Consider the following 22,882-nt stretch of genomic DNA (forward strand, 5'->3'; position numbering starts at 1 on the left):
CCTGCTGACTTTTTCTCCTACGGCAATCGGTTTGTACTGCAATTTTTGTACTTAGAAACATCACTGCAATTTTTGTTTAGTGATATGGGAACAATAAGATCCCTGATAGACAGAGAAATGCTAGGTTACATAATAAAATTATTGGGATAGAAATTAAAAAATGTTTGGGCGTTCTTGTTCGTAGCATTAGAACAAAAAGTTTCATTAATATGCGAGATTAAATGAATGCCTTACTGATTTATGGTACTTTTATGGCCTTATTATTTAGGAACTTGAATTCCTCAGAATCTTAAGTAGATGTGAATGTTCAGAAATGTGGAAAGGGATAATTAAGACACAAAAAACCCAATAAAGGTCAAGGACCCTTCAGGTGCACGGTTTCTAATTCTTTGCAGCATCAATGGGAGTGAGGAAATTTGTCTGGTTTTGTCTCACATCATACAACTGAAAGTTTTAAATCTTTCCTTATTCCAGGCAGAGAACAGTAGATGCTTCCATGAGAAAATTAATCTCACCTATCCTACTTTAAAGACTCAGGTTCAGCTGGATAAAATTCTGATTTTCCTCTACCTGCTGTCTGCTTTAGACAACCAGGTTTAGGCACAAATCAACCCCATTTGTGCACCAAATCCTGGCACACTTTTGGCTGTGAATCAGGCTGAGCACAACGTGGCTCTTTTCCATCCCAATCTCACTGGAACTGAAGGGTTCCCAGGAATATCATCTCATTTTTCTGGCCAGAAGACAATTTTTGAAAAGCACCAGCAGAGCTATTTCTTAGAGCTTCATTTTGAAAAGATGAGCACCTACTTGAGTCTTTTTAGAATCCGAGGATTTGGATCCAAGGGAAGAGCCCTTCTCAAAGACCAGGGGTTGTTCCCCAGAGCCAGACTGTCCTCAGACAAATCAGATATTTGAGCAGCAGAGAAGTGACTGCTCTCCTGTACCTGCTGCACCCAGCTGTGCCCTCTGGCTGGCCCTCAAACCTCTCTATTTGTTCAAGCATTTCTATCCATCCTTAAGAAAACTGATTTTCCTTCTGCCATGTTGATAGAGACACATCATTTAAGGTGCCAATCACATTGTCTATGTCGCCCTTAAATGGCTATAAAAATCTGGTCAGTTGTGGGTAAGATTATTCAAGAATGACATGGCAATCTAAAGGTTTGCTAAAAGTTTCAGGGTCCCCAAAAATGTCTGTGCTTCTCCCAAACATCATAGTTGTTTGTGTCACATAAATCAAGAAAATTATCTAGAATGACAAGCAGGATTTTAAACTTAAAATTATCAGGGGAGACTAAAAAGAAAGAGAAACTACGAATGATCCATTATACTAAGAAAAAAATGCTCTCAGAAAAAAAGCTCAGCCATTATCCAGATTTAAGAGGCTTTAGTATTAAAAATTCACAAAGTTACAGCTTAAAAACTTCAGGGCACTGGATGAAATTTATTCTGTTGGTTTTTTGTGTTTGTGTGGCTTGTTTTTTGTTTTCTTTTTGTTTTGTTTTAATTTTTTAGTTTACTTAACTGAAGAAAGCATGCAGTCTACTGGGAAATTCAAGTATTTAAACCAGCTATTTAAAAGATCATTCCTAAGGGATATCTGACATCCTCTGTCAAAGACAGCACAGTTTCTCTGTTTCATTTGACAGATGAATAAGGAATGAAATATGATACCTTATTTAGCTCAAAGTGTTTGTCAAAGTCTGTTTCTAAAAGAACCGTACACTCCTTATCAGAAGATTCTAAATACTTCACAGAACGTTTTTAAGTCCTGGTCTCATATAATTCACATTTCAGTCATGACTATTATATTGCTAATTGAAAAGAAAAAGCTTTATAAAAGTCTACTGAAACATTACATAACGTATCTTACAATCACAGAAATGTTTGGGTTGGAAAAGATCCCTCAGATCATGGAGCCCATTCCCCCACCACTGCCAAGGCCACCCCCTGTCCCTAAATGCCACATCCACATGGCTTTTAAATCCTTCAAAGGATGGCGACTCCAAACTGCCCTGGGCAGTTGTGCCAGGGCTGGACAACTCTTTGGGTGAAGAAAACTTCCCAGATATCCAATCTAAACCTCCCTGGCCCAGCCTGAGGCCGTTCCCTCTGCTCCTGTCCCTGTTCCCTGGGAGCAGAGCCCGACCCCCCCGGCTGTCCCCTCCTGGCAGGAGCTGTGCAGAGCCACAAGGTCCCCCCTGAGCCTCCTTTGCTCCAGGTTGAGCCCCTTCCCAGCTCCCTCAGCCCCTCCTGGTGCTCCAGACCCTTCCCCAGCTCTGTTTTGGGTAACAAACCCTGTGTCTCACACTGGTGAAATGGTTAAAAGTCAGCTGTAAAATAATGAATAATGAATATCCACACCTATAGCAGTTTGCAGTGAACATAAGACTTTCAGGAAGAACCAGCCTTCAGTGCCAAACACTGATCTAGCCACGGCCCATAAAAACAAAATTCTCAGGCTTCCTTGAATTTATGGCCAAGTCCTGACCCTCTGGCCCACTTGTGTTAAGTCTTCTGGCACTTCCCAGAAGGCTCCAGCTGTATCTGTGGGTTTATGCAACCCAGCAGATTGATGTGGGAACGGAAGGAATGGATTTGCTCATGTGCAGCCCAGGTGAGATGGACATTGCAGAAATCAATGCCACGTCTGGAGCTATGGTACCACGTGTTGGGAGACAGGGACACACAAACTAGAGGGAAAAACTCATCTTCCAGCTTTGTCCTGACTGAACTGCACTGACAGAAAGATAAATGTCAGGGCAGGAGCCAGGTAAGTGTTTGCATCCTGGACAGCACAGGAGGCCACTAATTAAGGACAGGTCCATCACAAAGTGATCAGAGGAGGATAACAAATATCAGCTGTAGGGACATTTGTGTCTCACCAGTTTCAGTCTCACTCTCCCCCCTACCTGTGCAAGACTACACACAATGAGAACCCCCAAAGTATTACTCCTGCCAAACAGAACACCCTTCAGGGTAACATTTCAAATGAAAGCAAGCTCTTCAGAAAATTCCCTCAAGAAAGCAGCCTCATGCTGTTGGACACCAAGTAGGTTATGTAAAAAGCAAACCACCCTTCCTGGCTCAGCTAGAAGTTTGTGTGTATCAATATGTAGGTGTGTGTAGGCAAGGGGATGCAAGGAATACCAGTGCTTTTATTTTAAAACATAATTGTACAGTTCACACTTGTATTCACAAAACATTCTGTTGGGGTTGGTGGATGGATATTGACTCCATTTCTCTGCTTATATTTTCTAGACCTGGTAAATTTCTTCCTACTTCTACCACCACCCTCCTTATTTAAAAAAAATGGTTTTTAAGAGCACAAAATATTTTTGAGAACATATTTGAACAGTGACTAAATAATACTAGTTTATGAAAATTGGCATTTCTATTCTATTAACCCACTACTCATCATAGAAGGTGTCTGGCACATCCAAAATAGTTAACCCTGTTTTTTAAACTCTCATTGAGTTTATTCACAGCTAAATCTTGAATTTTCTTTGATTATGTAATCCTTATCTTGACCTTCTTCTTCCATTTCTGGAAGATCTTTAGGTTGTGGAGAACAAGTGGAAATGTCTTGTAGTTTTCAGTGAATATCCTCCTATAAGCACAGCCTAACATCTTCAGCACTGATGTGAAGCTGTTGAGCATGGAAAAAAATATGATTTCTCAGCTGCCCATTACAATGCCACTGTTTTTCTGAGACAATGAATTAGCTCAGAACCTTTCTGTCCATGCAGATAATATAGATTTAATTGTTCCATTTACCTAGAGAAATGAAATAAAAATATCTTTTAGCCTTGCCTTTCTCTCCCAACCAGGCCAAACAGCATTTTCCTTTGGCAAACTTTGCTGCTGCCCATTCCCCTGTTAATGAATGCACTGTACACCAACCATGGTGCTGGCCCTGAAGTGACACAAGATTTCCCTTTCTGCTTGCTGAGAAATGATCATTTGTGCTTTGCCTTGTCACCAGCTCTTATTCCATCAAAGGCTTTAACCATGGTTACCTGGTTGCCAAACAGCTGTGGGTGCAGCACATTAGCAAAAGACTTTGAAAATCTACATCAATTATGTTATATTCTCCTTTAGCACTCTATTCCATTTTTAAAAGTGGAGAGAAAAAGAACTAGCATTTCAGCTTTGAGCTACAGTGGTGATTTATTCATCTCTTATGTCTCATTTAATTGCTTTATAATGCATTTTATATGATTTCTTAGTGTAATCCTCTGTATATTGATCAGAGTTTCTCTGGTTAAAAATTCTTTGGATCAAACCAACAATCCTGGGTGTTCTCTGGTCCTTTTGTAAAATACCTTTTCTTTAATAATGCATTACATTTTTCTTTTGTTAGTAGCACTTTGACCTTTGCATTTCAGTTTAGCAAAACTTTAAAGAAAATACTACAGTACTTTCCAGAATAAAAGTCATAATTTGATCAGAACTCCTGGATAAATGATTTCATGTACTCAGGATGATGGTATCCATAAGTTTTACTATAACTACCTGAACTCCCATAAAACATGAATTTAACATCATTTATTTTTTAAATAGGCTCCATTTCACATCTTTTAGCTCTCCCTCAGATTCAATATGGGGTTTTTTTTGATTACAGCTATGCTTAAATTCATCTCCTTGCTTCTACATTTTGTTTCCCTTCACATCACTGCTGAAAAATCCATCTTTCCCACATTTTAGTATTAGGTTTGATAACATCATTGAGCTGCCTTTTGCTAGTGATAAATATCTTTAAAGTTTGCCCTACTCACACTGATAAAACTCTCACAGGCTTATTGCTGAATTGCCAGTAGTGCTGATTTTCAACTTCAGTCCATTCTGATAAAGACAAAATAAAACAAAATTGTGTCAAAACAGAAGTCGGAGTGACCTACTTAAAACCAGTGAGTTACAAACTTACTGGGATATTTTTAAAACATGCTAAAAGCTGAAACTCCAATTTCTGGTGTGAATCAGACGATTTCAAATTTCCAGTGTCCTTCACAGGAGTAACCCAAGTAGTATGGTACTTGCTGTTCCAGGATGGTTTCCAGACAGCCCAGTGCAAATGGAAAAAAAAAAAATTAAAAAAAAATTCTTGGGAAGTTTTCACAGCCTTTCCCAGTCAGTTCTGGTCCTACTTGCTCTGCTCTTATCCCTTTCATTTCCCATTCACTTACTTTCATCATAACCCTGCAATTTCTAATCCAGTTTTCCCAGCTTAAATCCAACTCTAGGCCTTTAAATAATGTCACGGCTTTTTCTCCTTCCTGACCCTGAAAAATGTTGGAAAATAGGATTTGGCCTCATTGCCTGTTCCGTGATTTAAATTATTTTTATTTATTTAGAAGCACAGGCTTCTTGTCTTCAGTTTTTACATCTTTTGAAGTAATTGCTGAGTACACTTCAGTCTCCTCCTCGCTGAAGGCAATGGGAAAGTCTCAGCTGGCCTTGGTCACTCTGGGCACTGAGCAGGATAAGGGATCTCAATATTCAAAGAGCAATCCCTCTCTAATTTAATCTTACTTCCTTCCCTGTCTTTTTGCCTTTTTCCTTGTCTTTAACTTTTTTTCTTCTCTTTTCCTTTCCACCCTTATCTCCTTTTCCCCCTCCATGGATAAGGTGTGGAAAGCATCCACAACAGGATGATTTCACAGCTTTCCACAAATCTGAATACCAATATAACACTGAACAGAGGCACCCTAAAATAACCAAACAACAACAACAACAACAACAAAACCACAAAGAAACAACCAAAACATACCTCAAAGCCAACCAATCAACAACAACAAAAAAATAAATTGAACATTGAAGCTCTGGTTTATGAGTAACATGAGTAAAATCCACTAAAATCTATGAGTTTGGTGCTTGTTCCCAGTGAGCCCCATTGACTCTGTGGTTTTATAGATTTCATCTTGGATTGATAAGAAAATCAGCATGCAAAAGCTAAGTTTTTGCTATGGTTTTTAAAGGAAAATAAAAGTTCTCTATTTTAAAAGGACTTTAACCAGTCTGTCACTCCCTAAAACTGCTGCCAGAGAAAAGAATCCAGCCTCTACCAAGTACTTGGCTTTAAAGGCAGTTTGTTAGACAGGCACAGGCAACAAAGCACTGAAACACCAAAAACCCCACCCCATATATTCCAGTGGCTGTAAATGAAAACAACAAACTAATAAACCTTGGAGGTGAGACTGGTTATTGAAGCAAGTTTCCATTTCTCAGAAACTATCAACATCATCTTCATGAGACATTAATTTTCTCCCCCTAAAAAAAACCAAACCAAACCAAACCATTGGCAAAGGGCTTGTCTTTCCAAAACACTGCATCCATATTCCTCCGCTGTGGATCCAACCCAATACTCACAGATCACAGTGAAATCTGTGGAAGAAGAGGCTTAACAGAGGTTTTCCTTTTCTGAATGGACAATTAAAAGCAAATAATAGTTATAAGAGAAAGGTAATCTGTTTATTTCTTTGCCATCATCATTTAACTATATTTTTCCCAGCTTCCAAAAGCACTTCATTTAAAATTAGATTAAGGTCAGTTAAAAAAAGAAAAACCAAACAAAAAGAAGGAAGGAATAAAGACGAAAACAGTGAGATGTTCATGATTGTGTTTCTCATAAAGATTTTGATGTGCACATTTGTGGGTGGAACCTGAATCCAAATCTATCCAAATCAATCACTGTAGCATTCACATGTCCTCTGAACAGAGAGAAACTGTGAGAAAAGCAGAGAAAAGAATGATCAAAACAATTCTTCTCTCATTTGCTTCTCCTGTGTTTGTGCTCATGTGGAATGTGTTCTGGAGATTGTCTACCCAAGGATTGCTTGATTGGATTCTGGTGGAATTGTTTATGCTAATTAGCCTGTCAGGTCCAAGCTGCGTCAGAGAAAGACACATCTTTTTTTTTAGTATTCTTTTAGTGTTATTTGTAGTATAGTATCATATAGTATATGTATAGTATAATATGATAGTAGTATAGTATACTAAAGTAATTAATTAGCCTTCTGATATCATGGAGTTCTGTGCATCATTCTTCCCTGCCTCAGGGAATATTGGTAAATCTGATAAATCCCTGCCATCATTCCCGAGCGTTCGATAAATCTGGGCAAGAACTCGAGGTGAGGAACTGAAAGAATATTGAAATAAATGCATGGATCCATAGGTACCCAGATCAGGGAATCACTGAGGTTGGAAAATACCTCTCAGACCATCGAGTCCAACCATTCCCCCAGCACCACTGTGCTCAGCACTGTACCCTGTCCCCAAGTGCCACATCCACAGGGCCTTGAACACTTCCAAGGATGGTGATTCCAGAATGGCACAGGGGGACTAAATTCCATTTTAACCACTTTATTCTAAGGCGATGAAATGAGTCCGTTAATTCTACTTTTAATCCTACAGAAATCATAATCAATGCCTTTGTAAATGGCCTAAAAAGCTGCAGATAGAAATTGTGCTCTAATATTAATGATCCACATTCACAACTGGCAGAAATTGTTTAAGCTTCATCAGCTTCATTGAATTTGGGCCCATTCTGTCCCCTGAACTACTGCTACACATTTTGTACATGAAACAAAGTTCTTAATATTGTAAACATAATATTTTAAATTATTTTTTAATGCTCACAAGTTTATTTACACTTTATAAAATAAGAAAATAAATAAAAACTTTGACTTGGAGGAACAGGGACTTGTTCTTAACTATTGAATCCCAACATAACACATTGATGTTGTCAGGATGCACTCAGTCCAGAGTTTATAGCACTTAGTTATAATTCAAATTCTATCCAAAAGTGAATTAAATATGGAATATAAGTATTTGATGTGCATATTATTGATCTATATAATGGTACTTTATACCTGCCCCTTAAAAAAAATTTAACTAGAAAATTTGTAGAATATTGGGTCACAAATTTTAGCTAAATATAAAACTCAAACATACATTTTGTTTTGTTTAATAAAGAAATCCTAATGGTAGGAAGAATTCTTCATAGCCCCTCTTCCACCAAAGGACAGCATTAACAGAAGAGTTCAACAAAATATTTTACCATGTCAAACTGACAAGATTATTTTCCTTCTGTGAATTCATAAAACCAGCTCATAAACTTTTTAAAAGGAGCTAAATTTACAGTACTTATTCCACTGATCTCTTGCTGGGTAGTAAAAATAGGCTGATATTAATCTGGGGCTACAATACCACAAGTAATATTTAATCATCCCCAAATCAGTTTTTATCTTATTTTGTTGATTCCTGTTCTCAAAGTGAACACAGAGACTGCAGAGCTAGAACAGTTTTTGCTTTTCCATCTCACAGGGCAGTTCCTGGGCTTTTGGTCCAAAAGTCACATTTGATGTGTCCTGAGCTGGTGCAATTTTCATTTGCTCCTTCTGAAATAATCTTGATGCTTTTAACCTCAGATGAACAAGTGCAAAGAGGCAGGGGATGATCAGCTCAGACACTTCCAGACGCCCACAATTCGTGCACCTCTATCCCACCAGGGCACCTGATCAGTGTGTGGAGTGGAGATCCACTCTGTGAAGTCAATGAAATTTGGAGCATGATTCACCCAAAACCAGCCAAACCTGCTGCTTTCAGATGAGAGCACTTGGCAGCACTGCCTGCACTGAATTACTGAGAGCCCTGATGTAAAGGGCTTTAAAATGACCAGCACAGACCTAATCACCTACACTGAGATGAATCCAATCCCTGCTCTGGCAAGGCAAAAACAGATGGAAAAAAAAAAAAAGAATATTTCTTCTCACTCTATCAATCTTGCAGACTTTTCTACTTTTATATAATCTATGTATTTTTATACAATCTAGAAGAATTTTATATTTTTAAAATCAGGTGGTGTATTTTCAGTTGCTTATGTGTATTTTTCAATGAAAAGTTGTTTTGTTTAGCAACACCTCAGTCATCAGAAAATGCATTCACCTGCACAGACCAAAGAGTAATGTTTGCAGTGATTTTCTGGAGATGTATCATACATAATCAATCAACTCAGAAGAAAAGGCTGTGTATTATTTATTCAAATCACAGAAACTTTGATGTAGTGGCCTAGTCTTGATGTGATACTGAATTTCATCTCTTATATGGCTCCTGTCAGTAAGACTTCTGCAACAGCACTGAGTAGAGAATAAAAAACACACTCCCAGCCATGAATTTATTTGTTTGTATCTTGTTTTCAAGAACAGCTCTCAGAGAACCACCTGAAAGTTTTAAGTGACTAAATAAGAGTATTTCAGTAATTCTTTCAGCATTTCACCAAACTCACCTGTTGCTATAGGACACGAAATAAAACGACATGGACATGCAGCTTTCTCAAATTAAAAAAGAGAGTTCTTAATTTTTGACTCTAACATTTATAGATTTTTAAAAGTGACAGTGGATTGGAGGGTGAAAGTGCCACCTCTCCAATGACACTGGACAAACTAAAAATCTATTAAATTTCACTTCTTCCATAAAAGAATGTAAAACAATAAGTTACTTAAAGTGTGTGAGAAAGTTTGTTGCAAGAATGTAAACACTAGAAAGCTTAGAAAAAACTTTAAAAAAACAGCGTGACACTAGTTGGGAAGGATGAAAGTTTGACAAAAAAAAAAGTCTCACAGATATGTATGCTTAGCAGAAAGATTATTGAATGTAGAGTCTGAAGAAGGAATAGAGATGGAAACAAGTTTTGATATAGAAGAAAAGAATTGCTGAGCCAGCCTTACTGGATAACCAAGGAGACAAAGGGTGTGTTAGTTAGAAGGGGTTTTTATGACTTAGAGCAAAGGATAAACCCACCCCAAACAAGAAGATGTTTTTACCAAGCAGAAAGATAGCACAGGCAAACGAGCCTGACAATGGTGCAAGTAGAAAAAAGGTCTCAGAATTTTCCACTGCAAGAAAACTAAAAAACAACTTCTAGCTTAAAATGCTCAGCAAAGAGAAGTATAGAATGCATTGTAACCAAAAGTCTATAATGCATTGTAACCTAAACTCAGGGTCTCCAGGCCTGCCTGCAGCTGGAGCTGACAGCTGTAGGCACAGCTCTGTCATCCACAACCCTGGGCTGCTGTGACACCTTGGATGTAATAAACTGCATTTTGGAGAGCTGCCTGGAGTCCTGCATCCCTCATTTCAGCTCTTACAGACACTCACCAGTTTCAGAGAGCAGTTTGGTAGCTTCCAGCACCTTCTCAGTGTACACCCCAGTCTCGTAGTTCTCCATCTCAGCGTTGATGATGTGGATGACTCTGGCTGCGCGGCCCCGGATGGCGCCTGCGGTCCTGTCCAGCGTGTCCACGTCCCCCTCTTGCAGGGCAATCACACACTTGTTCACATCTTCCAGGATGTGGTTTTCTGGAATTCAGGTTAAAAATACACCTGGTTTGATTGCACTCTTCCTCACAGCAAAGCTTACTCATTTGGGCAAATGTCAGTATATTAAAAAATGGATATCTGCCTTTATCCAGGCTATAAAACAAAAGCTCTTCTGTGATATTGTCACATAACAGTAAAAATCTGTGTGATATTTATCTTTAGTAGGGACTGGGCTGTGTGTCCCAACCTGTTCTTCCTTGAAAACCACTCACATTAATTTCAAACATCACATTGAATTTTATCATAATGAAATTGTGATTAAAATGAATGCAAAAGGGAAAGTAGTCAAATATTTTGTAGATTCTCTAATAAACAGTTGGGCAATTTTCTGAAGGTGAATTTACACTCTCCCATAAAGGTTTATTATATTTGGCTCATTTTTGCCTAAGTAAGTCAGGAAGACAAAAAATCACATTGAAAAGACAACAGCAAATGGCCTTCGTAGATAGCACAAAACCTGGGCATGAGCAGTTCATCTCCCTCACTCCATCTATGCCAGAGAATGAGCTGGGAATTTCTAATAACACACCCTTATAATTATGTGTGACTTTGCATAATCTGAAGCAAGAGATGACAACAGTGACTCTGCTCAGATGAGGTGAAACCAAACACCTTAATTGGATTCTTGGGAGATGCATTGTTATTTTTCTGGCTCTGGATCAGGCCATCTCCTCTCATGTGCTACAGCATCAGAATTTATGTAGCATTCTCACATACAAATTATGTGAAAGCATGAAGACTCTGACTAGGTCAGGCATTATTCTCTGCAGTCAGTAGAGTCAAAAATAATTTTACTAAGACCAAGACTGAATTTCATATTTGACCAAACCCAGTCTGAGAAACTCAGTGACTCTAAACAGCAACTTGATTTTCTGCTAGAGACACCTCTGAACTGACAAGGAAATGCTGTTCTTTGTAGTAGTAATAAAACAGGATTAATCAGTTCACCAGCTGTTTTTTGTTAATTATCCTTTGCCACTAGAAAGAATGACTCACTAATCTTCACAGTTAAAAATTCTGAGGTTGGATCATTTGAGGGTTTCAGAAATGTTTTACATGATGTCACATTTTACACTGCAACAACTTTGGATGGAAACAGAAAGTCCCCTGAGCTGTGAATTTGAATAACTTGAAAGGCAAAATTCTTTGTTTAAAACACTCCCTACTCAGAATAAAGAAGCAGTGCTTTGTTAAAATTCTTCTTTGCTGTTTCCATTTCACCATCACCAATTTGCCTTTACCATGGCACAAACAAATTTTGCCCAACAAGAAGCAATATATGAATTTAGACAGTGCATTTGGAATATGAAATGACTTCTTAAAATTATGGTCAGTTTTCTTCTGGTAGCCACCATATTATTAAAACAGACCATCAAATGTGACAGTCAATATGAAGAGGAGGAGGTGTCATTTTAGGAGGTACATTTAACCAGATAGTGGCATTTTGAATGCTTCACTGGTTTAACATCCAAAAATAAAAATACTCTGTGTAAGCTGAGGCTTCCAAGCTTTACAGCAAGAGCAACAGGATTTCTGTTTCCTCATGTTTAACAGAGATGTCTGTGCAAAGAATTGAGAAAAAGGAATCTAAACTTTACAGAAACAATACTTCTCAGCTGCCTTGGAAAGTTTGGATCTAAGTCAAAACTCTATTTGAAGGAATTAAGATTTGAGAAAAAGAAAAGAAAACCCCATCAACCATTCAAATTATTTCTGGCTTATGGATACAAGCACTTGGAATAAGCAAAGTCCTCAAACAAAGAAGAAAATGGCCATTTGAGTCAGATTTCCAACTCTGGCACATGGACTGGATCTGCAGTTTACAGCCTGGTCATCCCTTTCTCTCACGACTAGTTCTGCCAGAAAGTGTTTGTCAGCTTCAAATCTCAAATAAAAATCAATGTGCTCTCATATTCTGAAGTGCCCTACTGTTCAGAGAGCTCATTTTCATTGTCTTGCAATGGCTTGCAGGAAACACTTGCAGGGTTGTTGAACAGAGGAGTGTAATTAACTAAACCAATCCTTTCCCTGTTAATAGGGGTAGCAGGATACAACCGAAAATGATAAAGAGGGCAAAAAAAGAAAAGAAAGGATTATTTTAAATGATAAATTTTTTTTTCAATGTTTTTTTTTTTCGCATAAACAATTTTTGGAAAATTTAAGACATATCAAGGAAAATAATGTAGAACAAAACATAACATTTTGGCCAGACTGTCTCATGAAGCTTGGCTCTTCTGAGACATTTGAGTAAGCAAAGCCCTCTTGGCACACTCTATGTCCTTACTCACAACACTGAAATTCACACTTCTAAGCAAAATAGGAAAATGAGTTTTCTGCAGCAGAAATTAACCCAAGCCATGCACCACTTCACAACTACAGCATTCACTGGGTATGATCAAATTATAACAATCCACTCCGCCACAAGCTGGAGCTCTTCACCAGGAGGATGGAGGAAAGACTGTGACCCAGGGTCAGTGTCTTTCTCTTCTCTATCCCTTCTTTACCTTCCCCACCCAAACCATCCTGGGATTCTGTAAAGTTCACCTTTCATACAACTGCACAGTTTCTACAAATACTTTCAGCCTCTAACAGGTCTGGAAGACATTTTTAGGAGGTGGGCAAAACCCTACCTTGTGCCCGAGTCGGAACAAAGCTTCTCTAGGAATAGAAGCACAAATAGGTGCTATTTTCTGGGAGGTGAAGAGGGATTGCTACCAGGGATTAATTAACACGGCGTGGTTGGTCCTACTGAGTACACAAGTTCAGCATTCCAATACACACAGACTAATGGATTAATGATGCTTTAGTAATTATAGCTTTTATCTGCTCTGACCCAATGCTTTAATTTAGCAGTATATTTTTGGAAAAGTACCTGAAACAGAGAGGAAATCATCCACTGAAGTGATGTCGTCGACAGCCTCAGTGAGAACTCGCACCTGTTTCTCCCACTGGTCCTTGAACACGTCCATGTTGTCCTGGGCTACTTTGCTCTGGGGTCTGGCAGCCAATGTCAGTGCAGCATTAATTACCTGTTAATCAAAGCCATTTGTTAGAGGAGGAGTGGTAATTTTATTTTATTTTTTTTTTCAAGGGATAGAGCAAATAGATTATGGACTGTGTTAAAAATACAGCATACAACCCATTTGGTATGAAGGGTCTAAAGATATGAATGTGTTTTCCACAGTTCACGGAAATCAGGCAACAATCTCATGGCAAAGACAAGGCTATGCTCTTCTTCTAATGCTTTTAAGTGCTAAAAGACTTCTCAAGTAGTTTTTAGCAGGAATCTTCACTCACCTGTGGGCACAGACTATCAATCTGCGTAGCTGCCATACGGACTAACTTCACACCTTCCTCATTATTGGAGATTGAACAGGCCAGATTTGCAACCTGCAATGAAATCATGAAACCATCAGGATAAGAACCAAGTGTTAGGCAAGTGAGCCATTTTATACCTTTCTCTGTTATTATTAAGCTTTGCCTGAAATGAAAGAGTTTTTTACAAGAGGAATAATACATCTTCTGTGCTGGTGAACAGAAACCCTTGTAGATTATTTCCTTACTAGCAAACTGAACTACCCATCTTCTTTAGATTTTTCTCAGAATCTTCCTTCACTGTCAAGGGCTTCCAATCCTCCTCTATAGCTTGAAAATTATCTGCTGAGAAGTTAGATAGGGAATGCAGAACATCCAGACCTTTATCTGTAAATTTCCTCCTCTCAGTTTCTTTTTGCTCTTATGAACGACATTCATTATTAATACAGGCAATCAGGCCCATCCACACACTCTGAGCTTGGCAAAAGGAAGGGTTTTTGATGTCCTAACACATAGAATCATACATTTTAACCCATAATCAAAACTTATACTTTCACTGAGAGTGGGCAGTTACATATCTCTCAAAAAGCTTTATTGTTTCTGATGGATTTGTGCATATTAAAATAATTTTAATTTTCATGTGGACTTCTTTACTTCTATGTGTTTGTCTGCCCTGCAGTAAAATATCCATCAGTAACAGTAAAGTAGCTTAGAGATGTGAAATAACTCTGTTGCAATCTTGTTCTGTAATACACATCTGAAGATCTCATTCAAAGATCTTTAAATCCACATTTACTTGCCCGGGCACAGGTTTGGGAAGTATGAAGCCCTAAGACTGAAGGCTATTTGGATAAGATAAAGACTTGGAGAGACATCTGAATGAGATCTAGAAATCAGACCACGTCTCCAGACACAGCAGAGCTGCATCTCTGTGGCTTGGGTTCAAATGGAGGAGCATGTTCTCCCAGCTTTTCCAAAAAAACCATTCCCAAAAGCTTTGTGCCAACTCCATGAATGTGCCCTGGGTTTTCCAAACAGCAATTCATGTCCCGGTGCACACTGTGATATTTAAATCACTAAGGTACTTTTTGGGATGGGGGAATACAGGATATTTTTTAATAATCCAAAATTATGGCTCTTTATTCTAATCTTCATTAAAACAAACTTATAAAATTTTAAATATGCTTCCTTGATATTATTCACTGTGCCTGAAGGCATAGCTATCAGTTGGAAATGATTCATGAATTAGTTCAAATGCCCCCATATTCCCAATTTTCCTCCAGTCTCCCCTTGTGGTATTAATCTGTTCTCATCTGCAGTGCACACCCCTGCCTTAGCCCTGATCCATCTGTTCTGCATGGAACCCATTTCACTTCCAGTTCTGTGCAGCGTGGTTTGCATAAATCAGAGTGCCAAAGCCCAGGCAAGAAAAGAACCCAAGGCTTCAGAGTCTTGCAGGCATTTCCTAGTCAAGATTTTATCATAATGTTGTGATTTTTATTTTCATTTCACGATGAGACAAATGAGTTGGTCTGTTTGTTAACAGCCTTACAGCCCTCCTGTCAAAAACATTCTCCTGAGATGACATCTTCCAATTAATTTACCATTTTCTGCAGTCACTTCTTTGCACACATCAAACAAACCCCTTTCATCTTCACCAGAAACAACAGCTAAGCAGGATAATATTTAGAATTCATTAACATGAGTGGAAATTACAAACTTTAAAAACTAGTAAATGATATTAAGTTTAGCAAGAGCCACCTTCCTGTATTGGAACTAAGTGGCTTTTCAGACTGCCCTCACATTTTGTGATTAACACAATGAGAATTTGTCCCAAGGCTTCAGATGTAACATTTACTTTTTTGCAGATAGAAATATGTGATGAAGGTTTCTGGGTGTCATGCAATGGCCATCAAACTCTGAACGAGGTCTTTGAGTTCCTCTGGAAGGGAGCAATGCAGATATAACCAGCAAAAGTAAAACTTATTCCTTCTCTGTGTCTGTTAATTACTCTTTAAACAGAATCTGATAGGCAATATTTGGATCTTGTAAAGTGTTCTGTTTTTCCAAGAAAGACACAGCACAACCAGAGAAATCTTTTTTCCCTTCTTTGTAAAATAGAGTTCAGTACATTGTTTTGGGTGTTACTATCAACACAAGAGTACAAATGTAATTATTGCTCCATTAAATATATATCAAAGAGCATTACAGATATCTGTTTAAAAGAAATAATGCTACACATCAAGTGTAAACCTAAGTTTGATAGTTTCTGTGGTGTATGTCAAGCCTTGCATAAATCCAGCCCTGCATCATCAGCAGTCAGGCAGCAATACTATTGCACAATCCAGCAGGGAGTGTGCCAGCCTGCACCACAGCAAGATCTGATTATGTCAAATAAACACAGAGATAAGCAATTTCCACAATGGCAGATGCAATCTGGATAAAACTGAATTCAGCACTACAAACCTATGACTTTACCCAAAACTTAATTTTTAAAAGATTGCAAGAAATAGCCTTTACTTGCTCAAGCCTGAGTTTCAGTGCATAAGCATGGATTTGTGAAACAACACAAGCTTTAGGTGCTCAATCACCAGATACCTCACTTTTTAATTACATTGATTGACTTTGTTATCAAATTCACAGTCAAGTCACCATCAATTAATATTCTTGCCACAGCAAGGTCCACATGCATGCTCTTACTGATAGAAACCACAAGGTAATTCCTTCTGCTTAAGCTTATAAATTCATCAACTTCAGATGTTTTTCCTCCCTAAAACTATGAATAAAAAAAATTAATATACAATTGCAACCCACTTAGCTGAGATATCTGCATTAATTCCCAAACTGATCCCTTTGGACAATGGATAAAAAAGGGAAGGCGCTTCCAGGGGTTGTTTCAGGTGTCTGCTTGGAGCATCCTCTAGATGTGTCTGGTTTATTACAGCTGCCCCTGGTGACTGTTGAAAAAGGTGTTAGTGAAAGAAAATGTGTTTTACTGGTGAATTATAACTTGATTGGCATGGGTGTATTTAATAGAACGTGTTTTGTGAAGAACACAGACACTTTTGAGGGTGGAAATTTCCTTTATGTGCCACTCCTGGGCTGGATGGAGCAGAGAGCTTGGAAAGGAAAATAAAAAAGCTGTGTATTAGTGCAGCTGCCAATTTAGTAGAACTTTGATTTGAAGCCTTTACCTTTGCACCTCAAATGCTCTGTCTCCGCCAAAGCCCTGAAGGGGAAGTTTCCTGAGAGGATATGGAAGCAACCAGGTAGTTAATTTATTTTTCTTTTCTTTTACTGTTTACTAAGTTCCTTGAGAACACCGAACTCAATGAGTGCCTAAACAGAATTTAGGATTGTATTGAGATCAATGTGAACTGTCTGAAGAGTATTTATATCAAGGAACACATTTTAAATACCAAAATCAATGAACTATGTATCATTCTCAAAAACACGCGGAGAACTTAATAACAGTGAAACTGCTGTGTAGATGAACATTATTGTCCAGAATTTCAGGTCTGCTAAGCTGCTCTTTTACCATCAAAACAATTGCTGAACACCTTAAACCTGTCCTGCAAGAGCACAGAGAGGTAATGAGCAAGAAGATAAACACCCAGCTCCAGTGATGCTGTATTTTTCTGTAATCACCAAATCCACTGAACCAATCCTCAAACTGGGGATGTGAAAAAGCAGGAACCAAGTCCTCCATATGAATTTCTATCAGTGGCACTGACAGCCCAAGATGCATTCCTGAACCTTGCCATGATCTGTCTTAAATCATGCAAGGAGTTCCATTAGTTCAGTTATTTAAAATACAGGACCAGTTCCCATAAAATTTATCTGTCTGTATTATTTTTTTTTTTTGCATTTCATGCTCAGTTTCTTGCTGGATAGCAGACTGGGGTGGGGAATGATTTTGTTTCTTATGCAAATTTTATTACTCTTTGTGGTGACCTTAGGACAGGAAAATTTAATTTCTGCTACAAAATTGCACTTCAAACTACAAAAGCAATCAAGGATCTTTCATATCAATTTACTTCGTTTTTACACTGATTAAAATCAGGTGTAGCTACCTTTTATTGTGGTTTTAAGTGAGACAATTTCCATTTTTTATTTGAGTCCTTTGTATTATTAAAGGTAACCATGACTATCAAGATATATTGTGCTCTTCTGACTACCAAAATCCATTGTCTTCTGTTTCAAAATTAAATTCAAAGATTTAACATGGCCATTTGGAATTCAACCTAAGCGAAAAGGTCCAAAAGAAAAATCTATTGCTTAGAGCAAAAATGTAAAGAAAGGGAGCAGTATAAGCTACAGCAAAAGAGCAATAGCAACACAAAAGCTGCTGAATATCCTATTTTTTAACATTTTCCCTTTATTCTTTTCTTCTCACCATAAATTGCTTAGAAGAAATAACACTGAAGGCTCTGTTCAGCTTCCCCAGTCATTTACCCATTCAAAGGTTAGAGAATGGAATCTATTTCTATCTCAGTTTCTTAGTTTTCCATATTTTTTGTAAATATTTAAGATTTCTTCTTAAATAGTTTTATTCATATTTTTCTATTTATGTAATTTATGTTTTCACTGTAGTTAACTGGTGGAAGTAATAGGAAGAAAAAAATGGCAAGAAATTATTCTTTATTTAGGAAAATGCAGAGTAATTTATACAAACCCAAGACACTGGTGAACTGATATGTCTACACCACACATTTGAGGAGCTGAAACTTTTTGAGTGATTCAGCTTGAGTTGAAGGTGGTTTAAGGCAGAGACTTCTGCAGCACTCACAGGGGACTAAAGCCAAGCAACTAATCAATTACCATGTTCAGCTGATGAGACGTAATTTGCTGAGCTGTGGTATCTCAACTATTTGTAATTATTTATCCATTCACTCAGTAATTTATCCAGATATTGCTTCAGTCTCTGAATCCTTAAAAATTCTGACATATATTAATGGTGGTACTGCTGTAGGCAGCCCAGTGATATTCATGGAGCCACAAATAAGAGATTTTTTTTCTAAAGGAGAGCAGAGTTGAAGCCAAGTTACCCAAGATCTTCAACTTATTTATTCTTGCTGTACTCACTCAAACATTCCATTACGAGCAAAACTCTATTTATCACTGGACAGGATGTTTTTGCACATACACAAACAAGTGCCAAAAAAATCAAAATGCCACTGAGAGTACACATTGCAGCAGATTCCTGTTCCTCACCATGCTCTGCAGTGCCAGCTTGTACTGCCATGGAAATATTAGACTGTGGCTTCTCCCTCCCAGCCTATTCCATATGGCGTGGGGGGAACCTCATACTGGATAATATGGCCAATTTTCCCTCTTTTATATCAACCAGTCACTTCTCTAAATAAAAAGATGGATTTTTAAGTTCAGCTGTACATATATTTCACATCTATTAAGTAATCTAACTGCATGCAAAGCAGTAAAAAAGGCATTACTTTTATAAATTAATAATGACCTGATTTAACAAGTTTGATGCTTGCCTTGAAAATTTCTAGCACCAAACCCTGAACATACTTACCATGAACTGCTCAGCCATTTACAATATGGATCTAAGGAGATTGGTACCAGCAGGATGTTAGAAAGCTACTGAGCATGTCAAGCACAACAGTTGAGTGTTTTATTTCATGTCTTATGTGCTGCCCTCTGAACCTATGAAAACCTCTTCTCACTCTCAAAAGGTCAACAGCATTTTCTCTCTGTACTTACTACAGGAATGAGGCTTTTCCACACACTCCAACTCCTTTCAGACTTGCTCTGTATCAGATTTAGTTGGAAGAGCTTTAAAAGATTTCTGCTTTGGTAATGTTCCAAGTACCTCAGACTTCAATGAATTCAGCAGGTCTTTTTCTGAGATTTTTGAAGGAAACCTAAGAGTGTTGGAAACCTCATGTGTACAGAAAGCTAAACTCTAAATGAAAAGATCCTAATTTTAGACTATTTCAATGAAGTGTTGTTAAATCATTCTGAATCTCCTTCATTTTCCAGGACCATTCTGGTGCATGCCACAATTATGGCCTATAGGATGGAATAAAAGGCAGATAAAAAATGAAGTACCTTGAAAAGTCCTTCCACTCAACTATTTTCATAACTGAAAAGAAGCCAACATTGGCTCATGTTCAATTATAGAGGTGCCAGCGAAGAACAGAAGAAAAAGGTATCAAATTATGTTTGATCCTTTACTTTTCATATCAGACAATAATAATGATTTCAGATATAAATTTAAAAAAAATTGTAGGAGTAAATACCACCTTTTCTTTCCTTTCTCTTTATATATGGAATTTGATCACAAAACTCTGTCTTGTTGAAACAGGGCAAGTTTTTACGCCATATTGATGAGCCTCAAGTGTGATAAATGTGCCTGATTGCAAACTCCTTACTGTGTCTAAAGACCTTCTGGAAGAAGAGTGGGACAATCTCTGATTTTAAACCATCTTTCCATGTCATTGTGATTTCTCAGCAGGATCATCCCCAGAATTCTCTATGCAAAACAGGAGAAATCAAATTGATTAAAGAAAAAAAGCAGGTGATTGTCTCAGGGCATTTCTCCAATTTAAACCTGAGAAAAATAATTCTGGAAATTACTTCAGTTTCAGTTTTACAGAGGGGGTTTTGTTTGTTTGTTTATTTTTCTTTTTCCATTTTATTCAGGGTTTCAGTTTTACTTTATTTTAATTTGTAAAATTATTCAAAAAAAAATGCTGTTGGACACTTGCAGTGGACACTGCCCAGAACTATTAACTGCATTCTCAGCTGGAACCAATGGGCCTGACAGTAACTGCCCCAGCTCCTACCTGAAAATCCAATCTCACAATTAAAAATCCAGGCCCACACTGTCACAAATTCTCTGTTCCACTGGATCTCCAAATAGATTGAAATTCAGGGACTTTAAAGAAGTGGGTGTGGATGTTAATCCCCAGAGCTGGAACCAGTGGAAATGCTTTTTGCTGTGTCACCATCACATTTTCTGAAAAATCCCCTTGCCCAGGATTCCTCTCCTGGGAAGCTGAGAAGCCTCACAGAAAAAGGAAAACAATATCATCTCATTTGCTTCTCCTGCGCTTTGCTGCTTTGGAATGTGGTTGGAGATTGTTTATCCAACATGTGAATTGTTTTTACTTATTGGCCAATCAGGGGCCAAGTTGTGTCGGACTATGAAGAGAGAGTCACAATTTTTTGAGTAGTATCTTTTAGCCTTCTGCCTGCATCCTTTCTCTATTCTTTAGTATAGCGTTAGTATACTATAGTAACATAAAATAATATATAATAATAAAAACATAATAGTATTCTTTAATATAATATAGTAACATAAAATAATAAATTAGCCTTCTAAGAACATGGAGTCAGATTGATCATTTCCTCCCTTCCACAGAGGTCTCAGAAAATACCACGTGCTGTGACTGAAAACTCCCTCAGGAATTATGGATGATCCTCCCTTGTTTTCTTAAGGGTGTGTTTGTGAGCCATTCAGCTGGAATAGAACGAAATGACAGAAGCTGTGGGGAGCTCAGAGATGAGGGCAGCAGGAAAGGGGTTCCCTCCTGAGGTTCACTCCCCCAGGAGCTGGGAAGGGAGCAGGGCACTCATCTTCCTCCCTTCAATGATTTGCTCACTACCTTGACGTAATTTCTGAATTTTCTCTCTATTCATGTGCACCCTCTGCTGAAGAAATAAACAGAAAACAGGTGGAGTAAGCCAAGAAGAAGAGCAGGACTTAGTTAAGACCAGATTTGTACTTTAACTTTAACTGGCCTTGAGCAATGTAGCATTGAACTGATAGAATGCAGCAAGTCTTTCTCCTACAAGAAAGCAGCTTGTAAAGGTGCAGGGGATCTGTTCCCCGTTGTTCATCTATCCAGGGGGATCATGGAGTAGATAACCTGCTCTAAAACTGTGTCAGTCACATGACTGCTGAGTCTAGATAGTCTAGCTAAAAGTGATTAATTTCATTTACTGACTTTCTGAGTTACAGGTAAAACTGCATTTTACATCACATTGCTACACCTTTGTTTCCTTTCTCAGAAAGCAAAGGTAAAATGCCCAACTACAAGAATTCCTTCTGTAGAGGTCAGAGGCCAGAGACACATCTCAGTGCTTTTTCACCTCTGTTAGCAGGACTGGGTTCCTTTTCTATTTAATTTGATAACAGGTGAAGGATTTCAGACACTATTCCTCCATTACTGCTCTATTCCCAGTGAAACACCAGTGAACAAAGAATGCAGAGGAACACAAAAATGACAGCACTGGCTCTGAAAGTCAGAGACACATTGTCACACACAACAGAACCCTTCTCCAACAGTAAGTGTTACATTCCAAAGTGTGCAAAATGCCCAAAACAATTTTTTAGTCTGGTACATCAACAAAACTCAGGAAGTTTTGTGTATTAATCCTTTCTGGTCAATTTGCAGCCAAGGCCTCTGCTACTGAAACTCATCATGAATTATGAGCAATGGATCCTGAAATATCCAAGGAGCAAGAGGGCAGCTGGTGTCCTATGGAAAGAAGATTTACAACACTGCAATGTGTGTGAGTCGATCCCATAAAGCAATTTTGACAACATACCCCTGGCAGTGCTGTAATTAATAGATATTAATAGCAAGCAGTTACCAAAGCAATCCATCTATCTAATAACTGTCCACTGTTTTGGCAAACTGCTCAGTGACCCTGGGACATGGATGCATGCCTGACTAGGCTGTGATAATTAAATGTTAGTTATATTATCAGGGAGCTGCATTTTGACAGCTGTTGAAGAAAAAGAGGGGACTGTGTTGGAACTCAGAAAAGTTCAAGACATTAACAGAAGCTCTGAAGGCATTAACACTGTGATATCAGACACCCCAGGGTATAAACAAAGCACAAATTATAATCACTGATCCCTAGAGAAACATAACTTGCAGGTCGGGTAGAACCAACTTTATTCAGCTGACCAGTGTGGATGGAGCTGAACTTGGCAGGGGATGCAAAGAACAATAAGGGCTTGTAGAGGTGCATCAGCCAGAAAAGGAAGGTCACAGAAAGTGCATCCCCCCTGATAAGCAAGATTGGCAAACTGACAACAGTTTGAACAGAAGAAACTGAGGTACCCAACAACTTTTTTGCCTCAGTGTTCAATAGCAACCTCTTTTCCCAAAGGAGGGACTGCAAGGCAGGAACTGGGAGAGCAAAATCC

General features: G+C 38.2%; 1 protein-coding gene across 2 annotated transcripts in view; it reads right to left on the reverse strand.

Moving 5' to 3' along the window:
- The window catches only part of CTNNA2 (catenin alpha 2), a 477,001-nt gene that overhangs the window by 49,555 nt on the left and 404,564 nt on the right, over nucleotides 1-22,882 (reverse strand). For both annotated transcript variants that reach the window (XM_005427746.2, XM_014309794.2), the window contains exons 10-12: nucleotides 13,681-13,773; nucleotides 13,256-13,412; nucleotides 10,162-10,362 (exon numbers count right to left, since the gene is read on the reverse strand). In XM_005427746.2, coding sequence (XP_005427803.1) covers nucleotides 10,162-10,362; nucleotides 13,256-13,412; nucleotides 13,681-13,773 — 451 coding nt within the window. The remainder of the gene's footprint in view (nucleotides 1-10,161; nucleotides 10,363-13,255; nucleotides 13,413-13,680; nucleotides 13,774-22,882) is intronic.

Source organism: Geospiza fortis, unplaced genomic scaffold, assembly GCF_000277835.1.
Source record: "Geospiza fortis unplaced genomic scaffold, GeoFor_1.0 scaffold180, whole genome shotgun sequence".
NCBI lineage: Eukaryota > Metazoa > Chordata > Aves > Passeriformes > Thraupidae > Geospiza > Geospiza fortis.